The sequence below is a fragment of the Eptatretus burgeri genome, chromosome 1 (genome assembly GCF_056783735.1).
Source record: "Eptatretus burgeri isolate ZD-2024b chromosome 1, Ebu_testis_v1, whole genome shotgun sequence".
In the NCBI taxonomy this organism is placed as follows: Eukaryota; Metazoa; Chordata; class Myxini; order Myxiniformes; family Myxinidae; genus Eptatretus; species Eptatretus burgeri.
In genome coordinates, this window is record NC_140961.1 from 155450353 (window position 1) to 155475725 (window position 25373).

Below are 25373 nucleotides of genomic sequence, written 5' to 3' on the forward strand. Positions count from 1 at the left end.
GTGTGTGTGTGTGTGTGTGTGTGTGTGTGTGTGTGTGTGTGTGTGTGTGCTTGCTTGTAGAAACAGGAAATGATCGGGATGAGATGCCTATCATCCACAAATATCAGATACTTCTCGTATTTCTTTGTTTTTGTGAGTCAAATTTGCATTCAGGAACACAACAAGGCAGGAAAAAAGTGCCCTGGCAAGGAAAACTGATTCACTGGACACACAGGAACAGCGCACATACCTGAAAGGTCTTGTTAGCATTCATACCTCATTTCAAATGTCCCGTGTTGAAAAAAGTCCGAGAAAGTTGCCGATATCCATACTACATGTTTAAATAGGAATGGAAATACTCTTTGGTGTCTATTTATTCTCGAAGTTGAACTGGAGAAACACTCCATCTTGTTTGAATGCAAATCGCGTGGTAACGATTCTTGAAAATAAAACTGCATCTACTTCTTCATCTTTTAATTCTGACAATAACATAAATCATACATGTGATCATCTTTCTGAATTGAGAACAATCTCCTTACCAAGAAGATTAATTTTGTCCACTTCGTCAACATTTGGAATCGTTTCGATGAAGTCGAGACAATGCCCTTTATTTTCTGCTTCCTTTACAAATTGAGCGATCCCTTGTTTTCCATAATCATCATCATCTTGCAATGCTCCCAGAAAAACCCAATGGAAATGAGAAATGATGCGAGCCATTGCGGTGGCTTGGAAAGCATCACTCGGTACTGTGCGAAGAAAAGATGGATATTCCTTCTTGTCACTTAGACATTTGCATGTTGATATGTAGCTTACCTGGAATAAAGAAAGTAAAATGCCATTTCAGTTTTTAAAATAATTGATATCCTTTCCTTACAGATTAAATAGAAGCAATTTATGAACAAATGATGTGCGAGTTTGTAACTTTCTATCTGCAAAAGAAAGTTCAAAAAGAAAAACCAAAACCAAAAAAAGAATTGTTTTTAATTCAAAAATAAACTGAGAATGCATTGAGCGATCCAGGTTCTGTTGCGGAGCTGGCGATCCAGGTTAAACCCCCTGACGTAATTTGTGGTGATGGGCAGTTGACACCACAAGCCCGGATGGTCGAGAGGTTTTCCTTAATAAGAGGCGGACACGTTGATCCTCAGAGATGATAATGCACGGGAGAAGGGTGGGGTGCAATGGCAGAGCGACAGAGGCACGGGAAAGCACAGCACGGGTTATATTCAAACCCCACAACAAATACATGGACACATCAACTTAAAATAACTACTAGCATAACACGCGCTCTGCGCGACATGTTGGGGTGGGTGTGTTTGAGAAAGGAACTGATGCAGAGTATCAATAGTAATTTTACTTTAATGCAGTAAGTGGAATACGATTTCACTGATTCAGAACCATTTTATATACTTTTTTGTACCATGCACCTCATATGGTCTTTGAGATAATGTAAGCCGAGTATCACGTTACTCGAGCGCAGAACAAAGTCGAAGATAGCACGACACGAAACCACAAACTCGGAAATAATATATAAGATGGAATTCAATGAAATGAGACAAATATTTACAAAAGGCAATAATTCAGTGATAAAAATAATAATAATACATGAAGTAAATTAATCCTAAAGTCGAAATTGAGGTGCCTCAACACACAGACAAGGGGAAACAGAATCAAAGAAAACACTTCCTTTATTTTGACAGCTTGATGCAGAGATGGTGTTTGTGGAACTTGGAATCGAGGTACTTCGAATACGCGCCACAAATGGTGCCGAGCCACTCCCTCGCAGCGAGAACATTCGTACGTCAGGCAATTTGTGAGCAGCATTGAACACCAAGTTTCAGAGACACCGTGCAACTTATTTGTGCGTCGATTTTCCTCACTGACAGGCAGGTGTCATCAAACCATGAATTTATTTAAAAGATAAAACAGATGCTCTAAACAAAGACATCACTGTAAAGATTAAAGCCAAGGATGATGAGCTCCAGTCAAAGTAATGGGAAATATGAGGTGTTTCATTGACTGAATTCTGCTCAAAATTGCTGATTCATATAAGTCATATAAGTTAGTTCAATATCCCGTGGTGAACGGATTTTTTCCAAAGTGCTCTCAATCATTCCACAGAGCATAAAATCTAAATACAGTATTATGTCACTGTATTATTGCACTCAAGTTTGAGAATAACATCTCACCAAAACAAATATTACAATCATCTATAATAAGCAATTTGTTCCTTTTTGAAACAACAGAATAAAGCATTAATATCACACTGAACCAATACACCACTTAACAATCACTCATAAATTATTTTTGACAATTTTGGATCAATGTGACAGAGAAAAGGACCTGATATTATCACCTGTGGAATATAGAATGGACCAAGGAAATGGGCAACGATGCTAGAAAATGAGGAGCTTTCACTTCCAATTATCGCTCTTGGTTTGCAAATATTTTCTTGCATCTGTGCTATTTCTGAACCAATGAAACTTATTGTGGCTTTGACTGCTTTGTGAGTATTAAAACAGGCCTCATAAATCATGTAACCAAGAGTTACATTTGGAAGCAATAAAGGGTCATTATTAACTTCCACAATTGCAAATATCATTGCCACAAGCCAACGGAAGATCCCACTGTTGAAACTGTTTGAAATAAATAAATTTGGTCAAAATAATAATAATAATAAAAATTTGATCAAAAAAAGAAAAAAAAAAAAGGTCCCTTTTGTGATGAACAAGTTTGGCTTTCCAGGAGTTAGAGAATTTTTTAGGAAATGTCATATATATAATAATATGTTTGGATATTAAATCCAAGGCTTCACAAAAAATAAAAAGAGTAATTGTAACTGTTAATTTCTAATGCAAATCTTACATTATAATACCTTGTATCATAGTTCAGTTCAAGCAGTTAAAATGTAAATTAAAAATTTGAACAATTTTTTTCACGTCATTCATTTGATTTATTTGAAGTCATGAGTGAGATGATAATCCTCTCATATGTCTCATATCAATGACAAGAGATAGAGTAAGATGAAAGCATGAACACAAATGAAAGAACAAAGACAGAATCTTCAAAACTTAACACTGAATCCTTTTTACAAAATAATAAGAATAATAATAATACACAATATTAAGGCATTTCCATATTTGTGTTATTTTATCTCTGACAATTCTATTATTAATGGCATGATATAAAAGGAGTTTCACACCTCATGTAGTAATGAAGGTAATACTGTAAATTATTGAAAGTTGAAGATCATCTTGAGGAATAAGAAAGAGGTATAAATAACAGGCTTCACAAAATATCTTCTTCAGAAAAAAAATATTGTGATGCAAAAAATATGGATTTTTTTAAAATGAGATTAATAAGTGTTTATCTGTGGAAGAGATATTGATGAGATTTTCAAAGGAAGGAAAAGAAGAAACTTACTTGAAGCAATCCGGCTGTTCAGGCAATTCCCTGAATGTGGCGACAGAACTTGGTTTGGATGAATGAACACGGAAAAACCCAGCAAGCATGATGTCTCCTTGCTTCACAACATTCTGCAAATCTGGTATTGCCATTTCCATACATTTCCTTTCCTCAGCCCCTGGTGCATGCATGTATAACAAAATAATAAAATGGAAGAGAAGTTTATGGTGATATTTAAAACAAACTCGTTTCCAAGAAACACTGAACGATCGCTTCAATATATCCACGTGTTTCACCATCAATGTGCTGGAACTGAACACCTTTCCTCGACAACAACGAACAATTATATTTATAAACTCTGAGTATATTTGTCTTTCGAGAGTATCAAAAAAATAAATACACAAATGTAAATACAACCAAATAAATCTTGCTTTAATATATTAAAATGTAACAATGTTAATGGAGTTGTCATCACCAACAATTAAATTTACATGAATAAAAACATCATTCTGAATGATCACTTTGGTTAATCAGTTCCAACATAAATAGCACGTCCCCCGAGCAGTGGGAGACAGTTTTTGCAATTACTTCAGTGTTGTAAGACCCAAAAGACCCCAAAGACCAGGAAGACTCTTAAAGGTACTGAAAATCTTAAATACCAAAAAGATAGCAAAGACTCAAACTATTAAAAAACCAAAATACCCTAAAGACCCCGAGGAGCCTGAATAACTAAACAAACCCAAAGGTCCGAGAGGACCAAAAAGAACCCGGGGACATATATATATATATATATATATATATATATATATATATATATATATATATATATATATATATATATATATATATATATATATATATTAATATTAATATAAGCAGGGATACCCGTGCTCCACACAAGAATCCCGTGGATGACGGCGGGTCTGAAGGAGTATATGACAGTTAATTGTAAAATTGTAGAGGCTGCCACACATACACTGACACACACACACAGACACACAGACACACACACACACAGACACACACACACACACACACACACACACATACGCACACTGACGCACACACATAGACAGACACACACAAGCACACACAGACACACACACATAGACAGACACACACACTGACGCACACACAAGCACACACAGACACACATACACACACACACACTTTTAATAGTGTGGATACAATATTCACGACATAGAAATCGAACCCGATCGTGTTTATACACCGCACAGCGTTTATTAATATTCGCTAGATAGAAATCAAACCCGATCGTGTTGAAACACCACACAGCGTTTAGTATACGCAACATAGAAATCAAACCCGATCGTGTTTATACACCGCACAGCGTTTAATATTCGCAACATAGAAATCAAACCCTCCACCTTGTGTGGTCTTCAAGTTGTTAGGACCCGGGCTACAGCGAGAGTGAGCTGGATTCAATCACCGTAATCTGCGATCCTTCCCGAGCTCCTGCGAATCTTCCCGCGCTTCTCAACACCTGTTGGTGAGAGGAGGCGCCGATCCTTCCCGTCGATGCGTTGCTTCCCAGAGGAACCACCTCCAGGAAGAGATCGATGAATTGCACCAGGCCGGGAACCAAAATGGAAAACAAAGAGCTCCATGAACCAAGAAGAAGAAGCCACCACTCGCAGCTCGAGCCGAGCGACCGGCTTAACTTCCTTGCAAACAGGGCAGCTTGAAGCAAAAAGCTCTCCCGAGCCAAGCAGAAGCCGAAGCCCACGGAACCGTAAAAGCAAAGAGCCTCCAAAAAGCCTCCTCCCGAGCCAGGCCTCAGCCGAAGCTCACTGAGCCAGCTGAAGCAAAAAGTTTCTGCAGGCCTCAACCCGAACGCAAGCCAAGCAGGACCCGACGGTCTGCTGAATGACTCCCCTCAACTCACTTCTCGAACTGTGCCCCTCCAACTCTGCCCCTGAAAAAAAGAAAAAGATCTCCTCCTATCCTTCTCCCACCCTTCCCCCGATCCCGACGTGACACATGCCCTCGTGCTCCATCCCCCGCTCAGCCACGGGTGGAAGGGAGTTGTTGACATCATGATTTATGGGATGGCAGGGTGGTTCTTCCTCTTCACAGAAAGGGGAGGGCTGTCTCCATTGTTCTTTCCCAAACTATTAAATCGATCTGCAGCGCATCAAATCTATTTGTGAACATTTAAACAATGAAAGGTGAGCTATCTAGGGAACAAGAACTTATCGACATAGCTGACTAAAGGAACCTGTATGTTGTGTGCAATCGAATTCCCAAATTCGTATCAATATGTATGTGTATATATATATATATATATATATATATATATATATATATATATATATATATATATATATATATATATATATATATATATATATATATATATATATATATATATATATATATATTGTTCTTGCCGAAGAAGCTGCACGAGAAACCATGAAAGGACCTGGTATTAATCCCACCTGGTATTAATTTAACTGTTGAGTGGGATTTGAACTCAGGATCCGAGGATCCAATGCCCACCACCCAAACCTTCCATCGTGAAGCTGAAGAATGCCATCGTTGTACCAGTGATGATGAACAACCTCACAGAGACAACAAAAACTATCCCTGGGAATATCACTACAAATGAACTGGAGATGGAAGCCGTGCTGGGCTCAGTAACGAACCTGAAGAAAGCCCTCGGCACAAAACTTTGAAAACAAATAACTTCAGAGCTTGGTCCGTGATTCATCACTCCTTACCAAAATGAAGGTGGATACTTGATCCCAACCTTGGAGGACTCCATTACACATTCTGAAACCCCATATGTAGACATACATGCATTTTGATACCTGGCAGTTCTCTGTTTCACCTCCTGAAACCCACCCACATGTGAAGGTAGCAGTCAGCAGCAGCACCTTGCAGGTACGTACACACACACACACACAGACACACAGACACACACACACACACACACACACACACACACACACACACACACACACACACACACACACACACACACACACTTCCATTATGGTAATACAGTTAGACACGTACTCATGCAGAAAATACATAAAAATGACAAACACAAATATTTACCTTTAAACAGTTCTTTAAAAGAGGAATTCAAGTGGGAAATTAGCAAAATTCAATTGAAAAATATATCAAGACACAAAACACAAAATGTCGATCTATGGTCTCTGCTTTCACAACCAGATCAAGGCAAACACATTGTCGGATGGACCTTATTGTGTGGGTGTGTGTATATATATATATATATATATATATATATATATATATATATATATATATATATATATATATATATATATATATATATAGACCTGTGTTACCTCAAACATCATTGGAGTCAGCTTTTAGACACAGCATCAGCAACTCCTTTGGCATGGTAGCCATCAGATGTCAAAATTTATATATATAGATATACTACATATATATATATATATATATATATATATATATATATATATATATATATATATATATATATATATACTGTATATATATATATATACTGTATATATATATATATATATATATATATATATATATATATATATATATATATATATATATATATATATATATATATATATATTGTATATATATATATATATATATATATATATATATATATATATATATATATATATATATACATATATATATATATACATATATACACAGTAATGCCCCGCTATTTCGCGGTTCACCAAGCGCGCCCCCGCTTCATCGCGGTTTTTCCCTTGGAACCTAAATAATTTTTTTCTGCGGATTCCCCCGGTATATCGCGGTAATAATATATAAAATATAAATTATTTAAGCAATAAATTATAATGTGTGGCGCTCGACAACTCACAACGCACGAGACAAAGTTTCGCTTGTGAACTTCGAATATTTTCTCTGTTTTTTCTCCAAGCCCAACGATGCCGCCCAAACGCCTTGCACCATCGAATGCTTCTGGCAAGGAACCGAAGCGCCATAGGAAGGTTTATATTCACTCGATATAAATCAAACCCAATCGTGTTTATACACCACGTTTATAAAAAAAAATAGGCATTTTTGGGGGAGGCATCCATTCATTGGGGATTTTCACTTCTCGTGGGGGTGGGGGTTTAGGAACGTAACCCCCGTGATAAACGGGGGAAGACAGTATATATATATATATATATATATATATATATATATATATATATATATATATATATATATATATATATATATATATATATATATATATATATATATATATATATATATATATATATATATATATATATATATATATATATATATGCCTGGTGTTGGCGCAGTGGTTTGGGCAGCGGCTTGGGTTCCAAAAGGTCCTGAGTTCAAGCCCCGTTGGGCCACTGAATTAATTCACCAGGGGGTTGACTCAGCCTGTCATCCTTCCGAGGTCGGAAAAATGAGTACCAGTATACTGGGCCGGTGTATACCCCGGTTAAAATAGGTGTACCATATTCCTGTGTCGTATGAGGCGACCAGGGTTGCGTCAGGAAGGGCATCCGGCGTAAAACATGAGCCAAATCACTATGCGCATCATACGGATGATCCGCTGTGGCGACCCCTAACGGGAGCAGCCGAAAGAAGAAGAAGATATACAGTGGACTTGGCGTAAGTCGTCACCATCGGGACCGAGAAAAAAGTGACGACTTAGAAATGTGACGACTTACGCATATGCGAACATTCATGATGACTGTGGGGTGAAGGATGAAGTCGCGCGTGGCCTTGACATGTACGTGTGAGAGCCGGCTATTGTACCAAAAGGAAAACACAATCCTCGGGGCACAGGTGGGGGTTCATTGGTGAGTTGGAAAGTGATCAAGCAAAGATGGAATTCATGAATCAGTTTATCAAAAGTAAAGATAATGAACAACTGTAAGACAACTCATATATCATCGGTGATGGTATGGTGACAAATTACATGACACACAGTCATCGTGGTGATGATTACCACTCAATGCCTATGTGTAAGTGAGTGCGTTAATGTACAAAACAAGCCAATATAAAACCATGATCGGACTTCAACACGAAGCTCGATCGATCCTTTACTCCTTCGCAAAGTAATCTGTTATGCTTGACTGCCGCAAACTCTTGGGCACCTGGTGCATGAGAAAGGACTCAAACCGGTCATTGTATACCATGATTTTGCATGGGCAATCCTCCACCGAAAGACAGTATCGGCCGAATGTTTGGCTGAATCGGCCGAATCGGCCGAAACCGAATATTTGGCTGAGCCAACATTTGCCGAAACCAGATGATGAGCGCATCATCGACATCTTCAAAGGACACACATTTCACACGTTTCACACTTACCACCGGCCTCGCGATCTTCTCCACTTGTCCAAATATCTTGCCCTTATTCTTTTAAAGATATCGTTCAATGTCTGCCGTTTTTTGTCCAACTTCTCAGCTATGGCTGTTTTTCTTCATCAGTGGGTTTGCCTCGCAAAACTGGTTAATGTATTTTTATTGGTAGGTTTTAGTTGTAAGCTTACACTTAGTTGCCATTGTCCTGCCTGCAGTGCGATCAACGTGTGTACGCAATTATAAATAGCCCATCACTGGCGGTGTACACCAATGAGCGAGCATCATGATTCCATGAAATCGGGCTTCTCACGAGGCAGCAGTTCAGTGTGACGAGTTAGGAGTGGTAATTTACTTGAGTTTCCATTACGCGGGAACGGACAACATCTGACGACTTAGAGGAAGTGACGACTTGGAGATGACGACTTACAGAGGGATGACCCTTTATTCAAAGGGATTTAACATGATATAAATTCGGGACTTTTTGATGCTGCCGACTTTGGCGAAGTGACGAGTTACACGCTGCCGGCTTACGCCTAGTCTACTGTATATATATATATATATATATATATATATATATATATATATATATATATATATATATATATAGATATATATATATATTTAAAAGAAAAAAAAAATATATATATATATATATATTTAAAAGAAAAAAAAAAAAAATATATATATATATATATATATATATATATACATATATATATATATATATATATATATATATATATATATATATATATATATATATATATATATATATATATATATATATATATATATATATATATATATATATATATATATATATATATATATATATATATATATATATATATATATATATATATATATATATATATATATATATATATATATATATATATATATATATATATGTATATGGAGATGCTATACATCTCCCAAGCAAGAACAGCCATTTTTTAGCAGGATTACCTTTGCTGAATTGAATTAGCATCTAAAAGAAAAAGCCAAAGCATTTATTGGCATTATAAAATGCTCTCAGCAAACCACAGTTATTGACTGTTATTAATCAAAGCAAGTCTATCTCTATATCTATCTCTATCTCTATCTCTATCTCTATCTCTATCTCTATCTCTATCTCTATCTCTATCTCTATCTCTATCTCTATCTCTATCTCTCTCTCTCTCTCTCTCTCTCTCTCTCTCTCTCTCTCTCTCTCTCTCTCTCTCTCTCTCTCTCTCTCTCTCTCTCTCTCTCTCTCTCTCCCTCTCTACCTCTCTCCACCTCTCTCCACCTCTCCACCTCTCCACCTCTCCACCTCTCTACCTCTCTCTACCTCTCTACACCTCTCTACACCTCTCTACACCTCTCTACACCTCTCTACACCTCTCTACACCTCTCTACACCTCTCCACCTCTCCACCTCTCCACCTCTCCACCTCTCTACCTCTCTCTACACCTCTCTACACCTCTCTACACCTCTCTACCTCTCTCCACCTCTCCACCTCTCCACCTCTCTACCTCTCTCTACACCTCTCTACCTCTCTACCTCTCTACCTCTCTACCTCTCTACCTCTCCACCTCTCTACCTCTCTACCTCTCTCTCTACCTCTACCTCTCTACCTCTCTCTACACCTCTCTACCTCTCTACCTCTCTCTACCTCTCTCTCTCTACCTCTCTCTCTCTCTTCCTCTGTCGCGCAGCTGAACATCTGGCTTTCTCGTTGGCCCTTGAAACAACATTATTTGAGTCTTGAGCCCGGAGAAGCCCGATCATAAATCAGCACTGTTTGCTATAGTTTAACAGCTGATTCTACTTCCACCAGCAGAACGAAGGATGAAATGCATTTCGGAATAACTTTCCTGTCACCCTAGATTTTAGAAAGCTAACAATAACCAGAAACAGACCTTCCTGATAATGGAAGAAACATATATTGCCAGACGAGAGGGAGAAAACAGGGCTGGGGGTTTTGTTACCTCAAAAGATAATGATCTTTGAGAATGGAATCTAAATAGAGACCTGATGTAAGTTTGGGAAATCATGAAAGCAGATGGCACGACAAGGGGGTAGAACAAAGTGTATATATATATATATATATATATATATATATATATATATATATATATATATATATATATATATATATATATATATATATATATATATATATATATATATATATATATATTGTTGTTGTTGTTGTTCGTCTTTCGGCTGTTCCTGTTAGGGGTCGCCACAGCGGATCATCCGTTATGATCCGCATAATGATTTGGCATAGGTTTTACGCCGGATATCCTTTCTGACACAACCCTGGTCACCTCCTACGACACAGGGATAAGGATTGGGTTTCGCCATGATTCCGGGATGCCCTACACCCTCTCATAGCGCGGCCTAGCGCAGAGCGCCCGTCCTCAAGCGATCCTCCAACCCAAGTCTCCGAGTAGCCGGTTTACAGGCGCACGCCACTACGCCCGGTATATATATATATATATATATATATATATATATATATATATATATATATATATATATATATATATATATATATATATATATATATATATATATATTTATATTCCTCCCATGCTCTTCGAGCTGAAGTAACAACCATGAAAGGCGATACAAGATAAGTTCTTTGCGATTTCAAACCTTTGTGCCAGAATTCCTCCACAGCTGCAAAGGCATTCACAAATCGTTGATGCATGAGAATCCCAATGCTGAACACCCCCTCAGCTGCCTGACCAGTTTTATCATTTATTAGTGATTAATCAGCAACAGCATAGAGAGGAAGGAATACTAACGAGGTTCCCAAGCAAGTGCCAGGTTTAAATGTCAACAACAGTCCACACATAAAGGAAAACCGAAGACCCACTCTCATATCTCACCTGCGAATGGATGGAATAACCAACTAATTTTCTCCTCATCATTTAAATCAGATGGCTCGATATGTATAAGTAAATCGTCTCCTCCCATGTTCTTCGAGCCGAAGAGGTTGCACAAATCAACTATGAAAGGCTACACAAGGTAAGCCACATGTCCCTATAGCAACAGCTCAGGCTCACGGACTATGCAGGTACCAAATATCATCTGTGTTTCTCAAAGCAGCCCCTTGTTCAACACTAAGTCTGACCAGTGAGAGCCAAGGTTACACTGATGAGACCTGTCACAGTTGAGACTTTGTCGGAGATCCTTGTTCAGAGCCCAAGTCCCACATCTGTAGAGCACAACTGGAAGCATGAAGGACTTGTAAAACTCGTACTTTTGTCCTCCTGCATCAGTGCTGACTGCGATGCACCCCATGATAGAGGGAATCCATGTCTCCCCATGCTTGACCGAGATGTTTTGTTGACCTCTGGCTCACAACAAGTGCAGACATGAATATCACTGCCAAGGTATTATATGTGAAATCAACGTCAGAATGTATCATCTTCAAAATCAATGTCAGAGAAATTGATACTCCAAAGAAATGTACCACAGCTTCATCTATTTGACATCCTCCCCAGAATCCAATCCATAGCAGCAATTAAAAGTGGGGGGGGGGCAAGTACACACCTCTGAAGAACTCCAGTAACAACTGGAAATAAGTCAGAGATGGAACCACCACACGTGACAGCACTCTCAATGACAGAGTTTAGTTACGAAATCAGATTGATCAGTTTGATGGCACCCCACAAAGAACGAGAATCCCACAGGTGTCAGCAAGATTAACTGCATCAAACACTGCAGAGATCAACACAGGCTGTCATCATTCCGTGCCGAAACTCTCATCTGCATTCAGTGATTACCCAAGGAGAAAGGATATGCTCAAATGGTGGCCTCGTTAGTGTAAAGCCCAACTGTTCTGGGTGCGGGTACTCAAAGCATGATAGGCAAACCCTATAAAGAACAATCTGGGCAAAATCCTTACCCGGAAGTGAAGGTAGTGTCATCCCTCGGTAGTTGTTTCAGTTCTGGCAATCACCCATGCCTTTCCAGAGAAGGACAATGCGGCCCCTTTCCAGTGAGTTGGGATGATGCCTGTGTTCCAAACAAAGCACAAAACTGCATGCAGCAACATGAGTACAGCATTTCCACCTGCCTTGAGAAGTTCAGCATGAAGGGCAAAGATTCCTGGGGCTTCATCACTTTTCAACTGGTTCACCATAGATGGTGTTTCCCTAAATAAAAACAAAGGTGGTTCACAGTTGATTGGAGGGTTAGCAATCGGGAAAGTTGCACCCCTCACATCCAACTTAACAGATGGTGGGTCAGGCTGGTACAGCCGCTCAAAGTAATCGGCCCAGCCGGTCTTTACTTTGGACACCTCTGTAAAGAGCCCACCACCCTCCACTCTAACTGCAGTACACCAAGGGATGGGCTTGGAGAAACTCAATGTGTGAATTCCTCTGTAAGTAGGATGAGAATCACTTGACAACAGTCGAAGCTCTACCCCCAGATCCTCACACATAGGCCTCCTTGTCCACCCTGAGTGCACTACATTTTCACACCTCAACTCCCTGAAAACTTCAGCTCTGCCATTAAGCTCTTCTTCACTTCTCTTCACCTCCTGGTGGTTTCTAAGACATCCACTGGCAACATCATGTGTAGTCGTCTTGAAGGCACTCCACAACTTTTCAGGAAACCCTAAAACACCCAGACCCCCCAAATCCCTGCTCAGCCTGTTTGAAAAACCCTTAGCTGCCCTCTCATTCTTGAGCTTGCTAACATCTCGCCGAGCTTGGGGTGGTAACATTCTCCTGGATTTCAGCTGCAACTTCAGAGTTGCCACAACAAGCCTGTGGTAAGTTTTGAGCAACTGAGCACTCGGGTAAACCCTGCAGTTCTAGGTCATCTTCCAGCGACCATGAACGAGCATATGGTCATTCTCCTTTGCCATGCCACGAACATTCGAATACCAGGTCCAGCAATGAGCCTGTGGGAGCTGAAACCATGATCCAGCCACCATAATCCATGCTTCTTGCAAAGTCATGAAACTTACAGCTATTCTGGCTCACATTTCCATCCCCATGGGGACCAACACATGTCTAATAACCATCCCCATCAGTTCCATTCAATGCTTTGAAATGCCCCAAGACGAGAAGAGTATCTCGCCTTGGGCACTGATCAAAGACAGATTAGAGCGTGGCATAGAATTCATCCTTCACATTGGGACCACTCGCCTCAGTCAGAGCATTTTCAAAGACCTGGGAAATGACACCCAAGGAGTGATGAATCCTTTGTCTCATAATACACTCATTGACCTGTGTTCCCTCAATCATCATTGGAGTCAGCTTATTAGACACACCTACAGCAACTCCTTGGGCATGGTAACCATCAGAGTGACCAGTCCAATGGTAGGTGTAACTACCCACCATTATCTCGCCACTATCTGGGCTCCAATCCTCAGAGAGTGCTGCAATACCGATGTTCAAACGCTTGAGCTCAGATGCTGACAAAGACAGGTGATCATCCTCTCTTTGGGATAGGACATTCCAGGCACCCATCCGAAAGGACCACCTCAGGTTAACCTCAGGAAACAGCCGTCTGATGGATGACAACTCAGCACCACCCTGACACACACTTCTGCAGTCTGTCCCAGCAAAGTTAACCCATGGTTTTCCTTCCATCATCAAAGACTGGTGGTCCTGAAGAATTTGCCACAATCCTGTCATCCTTTAAGCAGTCCTGTGAAGGGCAGCTTCAAAGGAGGTACTCCCACAGTATTGGATCACCATCCAGCTGGGCTCGAATCAGAAATATGTTGTAATACATAGATCTGCTGCACCTATGCCACTGCCTGCACCCTACTCAAGGATACAGTTGCTCTGATAAGGCAGGACCAGATTACCAATAACTTTCTTCAAATGGTTCACCAGTACTTTTGAAAAATGCTTATAGTCCGCAGAGAGCAATGACACCAGGCGACAATTTCTAATCTGTCCGAGATCTCCAGTTTTCATAAGACACACCACTGCTCTCCTGCAACTTAGTTGCATATCAACAGATCACAGTAATTCTTCGAGAATGTTCAGAAGAGCAGGACCTAAAAGGTTCCAAAATGCCAGAAAGAATTCCACCTATGTACCATCGATTCCCAGAGTCTTTCCCGAAAGCATCTCTACCAAGGCACCACTCAACTTAAAAAGCATTATCAGTGCATCTAGATCCATATGTTGACCCTCAGTGAGGGAGGGAAGAAGAGAGGTTACATGTTTCATCACATCTTCACAAATATTCCGTTTTGTAAACAAATCAGATTCAAACTCTCATTCTATTTTTTATAACAACCGGATTAACAACAACATTCCCACTTGGGTAGAACAAAGATAAAACCTGCCGTGATGGCTTATTTCCAGACTCTCGATGCATGAAGGATTTGTTGGGGGTATCCAAAACTTTTATACTGTGTATCTTTAAACCAGTTCGTAATCCTGCCACTTTATCCTGAATCAGGTCCCAAAATTGAGCTTTTATTTTTCGGAGTTTATAGGGCTTCTGACTAGTTTGCTTCGCTAATTTACTTTCCAGCTGCACAATGTCGGAATCTAAAGAAGCCATTGTAACATGACCATCATTTATAGTAAATGACTTGTACTGCTGGCAAAACACTCGAATCAGCGTTTTCATAACATCCCACAATAAAATAATAGAGGAAAAGAGAGGAATTTTTGCAAGTAATTTGGAAAAGAATACCTGAGTGGTCTCTAAATATATCATCAGTGAGGAGACCGTTGTTGAATTTCAAATAAGAACTCTTACTTTTAAGCTGGGGAAATGACAGATCCATGGTTATCATATGGTGATCCAAAAACATCGAAGGGGAGAGAATAGAAGAAAGTACAGCATTCCATTACTGTGAATTAATGTACCAGGGGTCGAGTCTCACGAGTGACACTTGTCCATTGGTACTCCGGCAACATGTATACTGTAAAATGATAGGGTGGTACACTCGCCACACATCGCCACACCCCAGAAAATGAATGTGCCAAAGATCAACATGAGCTTCAGGATGTTATTCGGGAGAATTCCTTTCTATAATAGGTTCAAATGCAGAATTAATGTCTCCTCCCATGCATATACACTGATCCCAATGCAAGGATTTGAAGAGTTCAAGTATAGAAGAAAAGAAAGCTTTTCGCTTTTTGATGCAATTTCTCCAAAATTAGCCTAATGAGTTTGAGCGTGATAAAAACAATAATAAAATGTTGTCAATTAATACCTCATATTAAAATAAATGTATGGTTATAAATCCGTTATGGAAAATGTACTCAAATATGGAATGATTATAATATTTTATGCACTTGAACATGTATCTATTATAATTTATATTTTATACAATCTTATATCCTGCCGATGTATTGAAAGATGGTTAACCTGTCTGGTAAAGGTGTTCAAAACAGGCTGACTTTTCACGCAAAATTTTAATTATTATTCAGTTTAAAAGAATTGCTGATCATTCAAATGTAACCTGCTTACTCAGGGATTTTTATGAAATTATTAAATTCGGACACGAGCAAGCTTGAAAGGAGATATTATTTCAGCTCAACTAAAATGTTGGTTTACGGAAATGTCCAGATGTATTCATTGAGTTCTGATTGCTTCAATATAATATATATTTCCCCAGCCTGTTAAAAGTGGACTGACTTTTAACATACATACCATAGACCAATGTGAAATCCATCAATGCACCGAAAGAGCTGCAGTCTTGATTTCATTCTATGCGCCATTCTGTTCCGCGAGAGAATCTACACATCTGGGTTTGAAATATATGGTACAATCCTTCACAAAATTATGCTGACTGCTGCACAAAAGTTGAAAATGATCTCTACCTGGGAAAACTAAGAATTGACAAGCTGTGGCTTCAGCAAAAAGAACTATGTCTCACTGGATCCTCTGTAATGAACTTAAATATTCATGTATTTGAGAATCTGGAGGAAGACTGTGTTGTTTTCTCTATATTTCTCTGTTTGTTAAATAAATGTTTCAAATGTGCAGGAGTACTTAAGAATTTCTTCTACAATTGGTGAGCCAGGCAGTAGCATTAAGACATGGAGGAACATCACTGCAGAATGGGCTGATGGCAGTGTGGTGGAGATTTTCATCAAAAGAGAAAAACCTTTATAATTTAACCCATCGTTTATTGTATAAAAACACATACACTGAAACACAAAATAAACTTACCACTTGTTTGAAATGTTATAAAATTGTAACAATTCAAAATAAAACAAACCAACACGTGCAAATTGAAACATTGGCATTTTATTGATGACATGTCAAGTTTTTGACCAAGATACACCATCTCATAAGTTTGTTCTGCAGTACAGAACAGCACAGGGTGCAATGTCAGTCCCCTTTTAATGGCGTGTCTGACCACCATTGTTTTGGATACAGGCAGTGCATCGTCAGTGCATTCTGCCTACCAGTCTTTGGATAGATTGCTGCTGGATTCTGTCCCACTCATTCCTCAATGTCTGAAGTCATCTGACTTCGGACCATCTGCCTGTCCTGCCTTGCAGTGGTGACTCTTGGCCTCCCTGATCGAGGTCTGTCATCTGTAGAGTTGTGGAGGGTGTCTCTGTCCACCAGGGCCGATATCATCTGGTGTGAACAGCCAAGGCGACATGCCACCTCACGGTAGCTAAATGGTCCTTGCAGTATGCCCAAGGCACATTGCTGTTGATCCTTTGACAGTCGTGGCATGTTGATTGAAATGCCCATTTTGCACTGGCCTTTTTAAAGCCAATATCAAGACAATACGTGCAGCTCATTAAAATCATCCCGTACCCCTTGGCTAATCACTGACAGTCAAAACAGCAGATCAACAGCTGTGCTATTAAGTGACCATTGAAGGTTCAAGTGACTATCCGTGAAGTTTTGTCTGACAGTGAGGACACTATTGTCCACAAATATGTTCACACATTTACTACATGCAGTGTTATTGGTGATATTTGAAGGTTTAAAAGGTGGTAAGTTTCTTTTGCGTTTCAGCATATATGTGGAAAGAAGAGCTTGTTTCAAGAGACCAAGCAGATCTCTGCCTCTGAGCCAGAATACATGGCCTTTTACGCAATTGTAAATTGGGAGGGGTTCAGAACATCACAGGGCACTTGGCCAATCAAAATACATGAAAGCTTTGTTTGCACATGAGGTCCTTTGAACAAAGAGAAAACAATCTTGAGCATAATTAAGCAGATTTTATTGTGAAAGAATGTGTGTCTTCGGTCGGGCATGTATGCACAGAAAATCTTCATTTACTTTCAGCAATAGGAAGTCAATATCTCAGCATGCAAATGGGGCATCTGGTTTGCTCAGCTTTTGCATATCAATTAGAGGTCAAATTACCTTTGAAGTTCAATGAGACTCCTGTTGATAGAAGGACAATGGGAAGACAGAGTTGGTGTTTGTATAATTTTGCAATTGAATGGGAGGCCAGAGTTAATGAGAATAATGCTTCTGCGGACCAGACACTCTGGCGTCTCCAAAATAATTCCCCTCAATTTGACAACCAAGTGGAAAATATAAGATTATATTGTTACACAGTTAACTAACATACTATAACTATTTATTTATATAACAACCTTCAGTATGTAATCATTTATTATATTTTAGAGTAACAAACATAACAGTGGGTATATATTTCCTTTAGCTCAGAATGGACTAATAACAAGATCTTTCTCCAGGTCCAGATGTGCTTGGGCCAACATGGGGATTATACATTCGTTATTATTATTGTCATATGTTTTCAAATTCATCTGGTTTAAAATGTTCACTTTTTATGGTACAGTGATGCTGTTCAGCATTTACTAGTGGATGCAGGAGAGCACTTTCTCAAGAATGAGAAAAGCAAACAATTTACTCATCAATGCCCCTAAGTTCTTAACAGATATGTTACAGTTATGTGGAATTAACAATACCTTACGACCTTTGAGCAGAGTTTCTATTCCACTCATTTGTGGCTTGTCAGGCAGACATTGCAACACAAACTAACAGGCTGCAAATGCAAATGTAATGAATTGTGACTTGTCATTGTGATAAGCATAATTATCTGATAAGCATAATTATATTGCAGACAATTTAAATCATTTATCTCAAATCAGCACATGTGAACCATTCTTTGCAGAGTGATTTTATCCTATACTTTACAACAGATTTTATACTTCAACCTTTTAAAAAAGCAGAAGTTAAAGTGAAATGAGTATATCATTTGTAGACAAAGAACACATCTTTGTCAAAAATATTTGTTTCAAGGTGATTAATACAGTAACACCAGTGCTTTGCAATAGTCTTATGATCCATCGAGCTTTATATTACCAAAATATCCATGCTCAAATTTCATCAGCTGGAATTAATTATTTTACTTCCCCAGCAGAAACGAGCTCACAGATCAGATCAGGTAAGATACTTTGATATCTGTGGGTGCGTGTGTGCTGCAAGCTCGCTGTGCACCTCATTCTTTGTTTAAAAATGATAACATGCTTCGAAAAAGAATTTGGGCATTTTTAGAATTGAGTTCTTTCTGTTCAATGGTTTTTGTTTCGGCTGGAGAATATAAGTATTGTTTAAAAGGGTCGGAGTCCCGAGAGTCCTGATCAGACTAAAAGGCCCATTATAATATTGTTCATTGGCTACATTGGCACTTTCGGTATATGCCTGAATAGTGGTGTTTTTCCAACAGACCGTGGGAAGGTGAGGATAGGTTGTTGTCTAACAGGTGAGGGAATGTTGGTGTTCAACAAAGGTTGGAAGTTTAAAATAGTGTTGTTCTTTTGAGTTGGATTTTTGTTTCCAGCTTGGGATTGAGGTTGGAACTGAGAAAACTGTGTATTGTTTTGTCTAAGAGCTCTTTTATGATGATTTGTATCCTGTCCATTTCTGTATAAGTTGTATTTGAACTGCAAAGTGTCCTAAGTGGGGTTTTTGGGGGAATTTGGAAAAAAAATTCCTCTCTCTAAGTTTGTGAAGATGGGGAACTGCCTTGGGAAGGTAACCAATAAAATTTCACCTCAAAAGGTACATTAATTTGGTGTTTTTGAAAATTATGGGGCAGAATCAATATGTGATGATGATAAGTGGTCCAAGTGGATGGAGGGGAATAGAAAAAGGTTTCCAGGAGAAGAAACCTTTGAAAAAGCAGGATTGACAACATTAAAAATAAATAGGAATAAAGGGAGAAAAAAAGGGAGAAAAAAAAGGGAGAATGGAAAGTATTTATGATGTGGAACTCAGAAAGCAGGGATCGGGGGGAAAAATTAAAATTAGCAGGCTTAAAACATAGCCTGGAAGAAGTACAGGATAAATTTTAAAAATGTAACAATCAGATACCCCTTAAAATGGCAAAGGCATCACCCCCACTGCAAGCTAAATGTATCCTCAGATAGTTGAGGAGGGGATAATGAATTTGGAAAAAAACCCCTCTAAACTACAGGCGATCAGTAAGGAGAAATTTGGAACACCGAGACCTACCACCTGAATACTTAGCTGAGGCGCCGAGTGATGGGGCTCAGGGAGCTGAGGCTACGGGAAGGGGAATGGGTGTTAAACATTCCCAGCTGTCTACATTTCAGCCGCCTGCAGCAAGCACAAGATCCAGAATAAATGAGTCACAGCTGGTTCCACCACTTCCTTCTGAAAGGGAGCAAAGAAGTGAACAAAATAATTCCATTATGAATGCCCCAATAAGAGCATTTCCCGGAGATCAAAATATGCAAGTTTACATGCATAGACGATGGACGTTTGCTGAAGTAAAAGCATTGGCAAAAGAGATGCCGTCAATAAGAAAAAATCCTGCACGATCTTGGGAAGAACTATTAATGATTGTGGAATGTCATCGGACAACTTTAAGGGATTTGAATTTATTCTTTAATCGTGGCAATTCCTGCAGAGGTACTGCGGGCCTTGAAAGCAACATCAGGATGTACATCATTGGGTGGTGGAATTGAAGATCTGAATGGCATGGCGGAGCTACAGGGATAAAGCAATGGATAAATGCCCTTGGACAAGCCATCCAAGCATTGACACTCCATACAGATTGTGATAAATAAAGTGCACAACTGTAAGCAAAAACTTGGCGAAGGTCCCCGGGCTTATTTGGAGTGATTGTGAGAGGATTTTGAATTTCATTCACGAATGACTGGAAATGCAATGGATGTGCCATTGATGCATGCTTTTCTGAATGGAAAATTGTCAAAGCTCTAGACAGGAGTAAAAACGCACTGCATTTGTTGGGAGATGAAACCAATGAATGAAATTGTTGACAAAGCTGTTTACTCTTCACAGCAGGTGGAGGAAAAAGGCATGGAGGCCACAACAATATTAATGCAATTGTATACTAATGCATTGATTATGGATCAAAAGAAAATAATTCCTTATTAAACCAAGGGAAATCAGAGGTGCAACCAAGGTAGAGACCGAATTGGGGACTCATTACCTTTGACATGACAGTTGAATGACCAAATATGCTCTAAATGCAGAGAACTGGATCATTGGAGAAGATATTGCCCACAGTATCGAAAGCAACAAGGTGCAACCCAAGATTGGCAATCTCAGTATAAGACACAGAAGGAAACACCATTCTGTCCACCAAACCGATTAGGACTATGCGAGAGAAGGGAATATTCGTATTACCATTAGTAACAGAGTCCCCAGAAGAAGCGCCAAAATTAAATCCAAGAGTCGGTGACCAGAGGTTTCCTTTTTAATTGGCACAAGAGCTACATGCTCCACGTTATGACAAGACGATTTTCCAGATGTCCCATTATTGCAAGCACATGTATATGCAGCGAGTGTGTTGGGAGTAACAATGGTGACCCCACTGACAGAAAGATTGCAGGTGCAAGTGGGACTGTTGACAGAACAACACTCTTTTCTATTAGCAACTAACTCTCCAGTAAATCGACTAGGAAGAGATTTGCTATAAAAATTAACTTGCACTTTGAAATGCACTACAGACAGAGTGTATTTGGAAATGCCACAAGAATCGCATGAGTCTGTAAATGTTTGTTGCAAATGACCATTGAATCTATGGTACATTGTTGGAGACTTGATGACAAGACAGTGTCTGTGTCCATGAGTGAGAGATTCATGAGCCTAATGAGTGCAGTGCCCGAAGTGAAAGAATGGGTTACTTACCATGAGATTGATATCACCGGATGGAAATTTGATCTCCACTGAACATCCATCCATCCATTCCATACTCTGTGTCGAGAGTTGGTGCTGCCTAAGCAATCTCCTTAGCTATTGGGCACAATCCTGGACAAGTCGACACCCCAACACAGTATACCAGTATGCCTGCACTCATTTTGCCAACCTCGGAAGGATGACAGGCCGAGTTAACCCCACCTGGTATAAATTCAACAGCTGAGCGGGATTTGAACTGAGGACCCGAGGATTCCAAGCCTGCCACCCAAACCATAAAGCCAACACCAGGTATATTCCTCTGTAGAGCATGTTATGATTCCACAGGTGATGACAAAGAATATGCAGAAGAGGTTGTTCCACATCTGCAAACAAGGTATAATATGCACTTACTGACAATGCGGATAGGGCAAGAGGGTATAGTTGTGGAAGTATGTTAAACAGCAAAACAACAAGAATTGTGGAAACAGCTTGAAATGACAAACCCAAATGTTACCATTCTAATGCCACAGAATGCCAAGAAAAATATTTCGGCCAAATGATCACATATTTGAAGGAAAATAGTGGAAAAGAATTTATGGAAAGCTAATTTATGCGGAGCTTTCAAGGAGCATGTTTAATGTGCAGGGGGGGGTGACCTTTATGTTAACCTCAAAAACAATAAGTGGTTCAATTCAGTGATCTGATCTGATATGAAAATGCTCTTCAAATTTCAAGTTAATTGGATTAATTAATCACTTTTGTTGGGAGTGATGAGAAAAAAATAACTCCCTCCACTTTTACAGTGGATAAAACGTCACCTTCTGAGGCAGCTGAAGCCACACCTAGTCCAGTTGACCAGGTACCTCCTTCTCTGTGGACAACAGATCTAAATGATGTCGGATGAATAAAAAAACATAAAACCAGTTAAAATCCAAGTGGACAAGTCTAAACCTTTACCACGGGAACCACAATATGCCTGATAACAGGAGGCCCTTTACCGGGATAGCACCAGTAATGAAATCGGTGTTGGAACAAGGAACTATAGTTCCTACTGTAAGCCCATGTAGCGCACCAATTCTGCCAGAAAAAAAAAATCTGGAAAAAATATGCAGCACTTTGTGCAGGACTTGCGAACAGTAAACGAGTGTGTAAAACCTGGTTATCTCATCGTTCCAAATCCAGTTACTGTACTTTCTAGCATTCTGAGCGAAAAACTTCTGCAGCATCATCGATTTCTGCAGTGCGGTTTTTTTCGATAGCAGTACAAGAGGAGTCACAATACTTATTTGCATTCACATATAAAAGGAAACAGTACATGTGGACGGTCCCCCAATAAGGATACATGGAGAGACCTACGTTACTTTCATGAGCGTTGCATGATAATTGGAACGATGTTACATTCCCGTGGGGCTCAGTGTTGGGGCAGTATGTCAATGATCTTTTAATCTGTTCTCCTACAAAAGAGGCATGTGAGCAGAACATGTTTGTGCTGTTAATGGCGTTGGCAGACAAAGGGTATAAGGCGACAAAAGACAAGCTTCCATTCTGTGATGAAGAAGTAAAGTATTTGGGACACATTTAAGAAGAAACACACGATTTTGATCAGCAGAACCAATAAAAGCTGAATGATCGCTCTCAATGCCTGCAACCATTAAGCAGATGAAGTCGTTTTTGGGAGCTGGAGGTTATACCATTGTTGATTACTCGATACTGTTGATTACCTTATTGGACATGAGCTCACAAAGCAGTCCAAATCAAATACAGTGGACAGAATAAGCAGACACGGCTTTTGTAGCGTTAAAACTTGCATTGGATTCAGTGCCCACACTCGGACTCCCACATTATAACAAAACCTTTTATCTCTATTCATTGAAACGGGAGGATTTGCACAATCTGTGTTAACACAACAACATTGAGCGAAAAAGTGACCAATAGCTTACCATAGCATGAGGCTTGATCCAGTCGTTAGGGGTTTCCACCTTGTGTGTGGCCAGTGGTAGAGGCCTCACACACGGTGCAAGTCACCTCAAAGATCTCATATTGTGGAGTCCAGTCATGTTCAGAATTCATCATTCAGTGTCAGCAGTACTATTGGAAGCGGAAGCACAACATCTCGATACATCGAGAGCCACAACATATGAATTATTACTACTGACCTCATCAAACATCATGATCCAGCATTGTCCACAATTTATTCTTGAAAAATAATCGTTGGTTAAATTCAGTGTTCAAATGTGCAGCTCTTCAAATTTCAAGTCAATTGAATGAAAATTGATAATTTTAGAAAACCGGCCTATGTTGACCTGTTAGCCTCTGAGGACTTCAAAATAATTGGTGGTTAAATTTAGTGACCTGAAATATATATCCTCTTCAAAATTTCTCGTAATTCGAATGAAAATTGAGGATTTTAGAAATGTGATAAGTTTGTTGACCTTTGGCATATGTTGAAGTTATAACCTGAAAAACTGCTTATAACAATCACTACCATGTGGTGAAGTTTTCTGAAGATCAGTTTAAAATTGAGACCTGTAGGCCATAAAAATAAAGATGAAAAATCACTCATTGAGCGACACTTGACTAAACAGCGCACAAAGTAGAATGGCACTTGGTAGAGCGCATACCTCTGCCAGGTGGAACAGTTCACATTTTGTATCCCACTGATGGGCTGGAACCAAAACATAATCTTTTGGCCTATTTTGACCTTTTCACCAATGTTCAGCTCAAAATTAAAAAGTGCTTGAATGCGTTAACCTGATAAGTAAATTATTTTCAAGTTTCACATCAATCACATGAAAATTGAGGATTTTTCGAAAACTTGGCTCAAATTGGCCTTTTGCTCTATTTTTACCTTTTGTCCTTTGTTTACATCAAAATTATTAGGTGGTTGAATTCTTTGATAAGATATGCAAATGCTCTTAAAATTTCAAGTGAATTGGATTAGAATTGAGAATTTTAGAAATTTGGCCGATGTAGACCTTTTGGTCTATGTTGACCTCAATAATAATAGGTGTTTGAATTCAGTGACATGATATTTAAATTATTTTTAAATTTCATGTTAATTGAATTAAAATTGAAGATTTTGAGCATTTTGCCTTTGTTGACCTTTTATGTTAACCTCAAAAATAATAAGTGGTTCAATTCAGTAATCTGATCTGATATGAAAATGCTCTTAAAATTTCAAGTTAATTGGATTAAATTGAGGATTTTAAGCATCTGGCCTATAGTGACTTTTTGGTCGATGTTTACCTCAAAAATAATGGGTGGTTTATTTCAGTGACTTGATGTGTAAATGCTTTTCAAATTTCAAGTCATTCAGATTTAAATTGAGAACATTAGAAAATGTGGCCCTATTCAGCCCAAATTGGCCTTTTGGCATATGTAAATCTCAAAATTAATCGGTGGTTGAATTGAGAGACCTGGTATGCAAATGCTTTTCTAATTTTAATTTAATTGGATTAGAATTGAGGATTTTAGAAATATGGCCTGTGTTGACCTTCTGGTCTATGCTTACCTCAATCATAATATGTGTTTGAATTCAGTGACATGATATGTAAATCCTTTTC

General features: G+C 39.0%; 1 protein-coding gene across 1 annotated transcript in view; it reads left to right on the top strand.

Moving 5' to 3' along the window:
* LOC147035805 (uncharacterized) overlaps positions 1-25373 on the top strand; it is a 71106-nt gene that overhangs the window by 14207 nt on the left and 31526 nt on the right. Inside the window, exons 2-4 of the mRNA XM_085869600.1 lie at positions 6196-6288; positions 16690-16777; positions 22156-22204. Of these exons, the coding sequence (XP_085725726.1) occupies positions 6196-6288; positions 16690-16777; positions 22156-22204 (230 nt within the window). The remainder of the gene's footprint in view (positions 1-6195; positions 6289-16689; positions 16778-22155; positions 22205-25373) is intronic.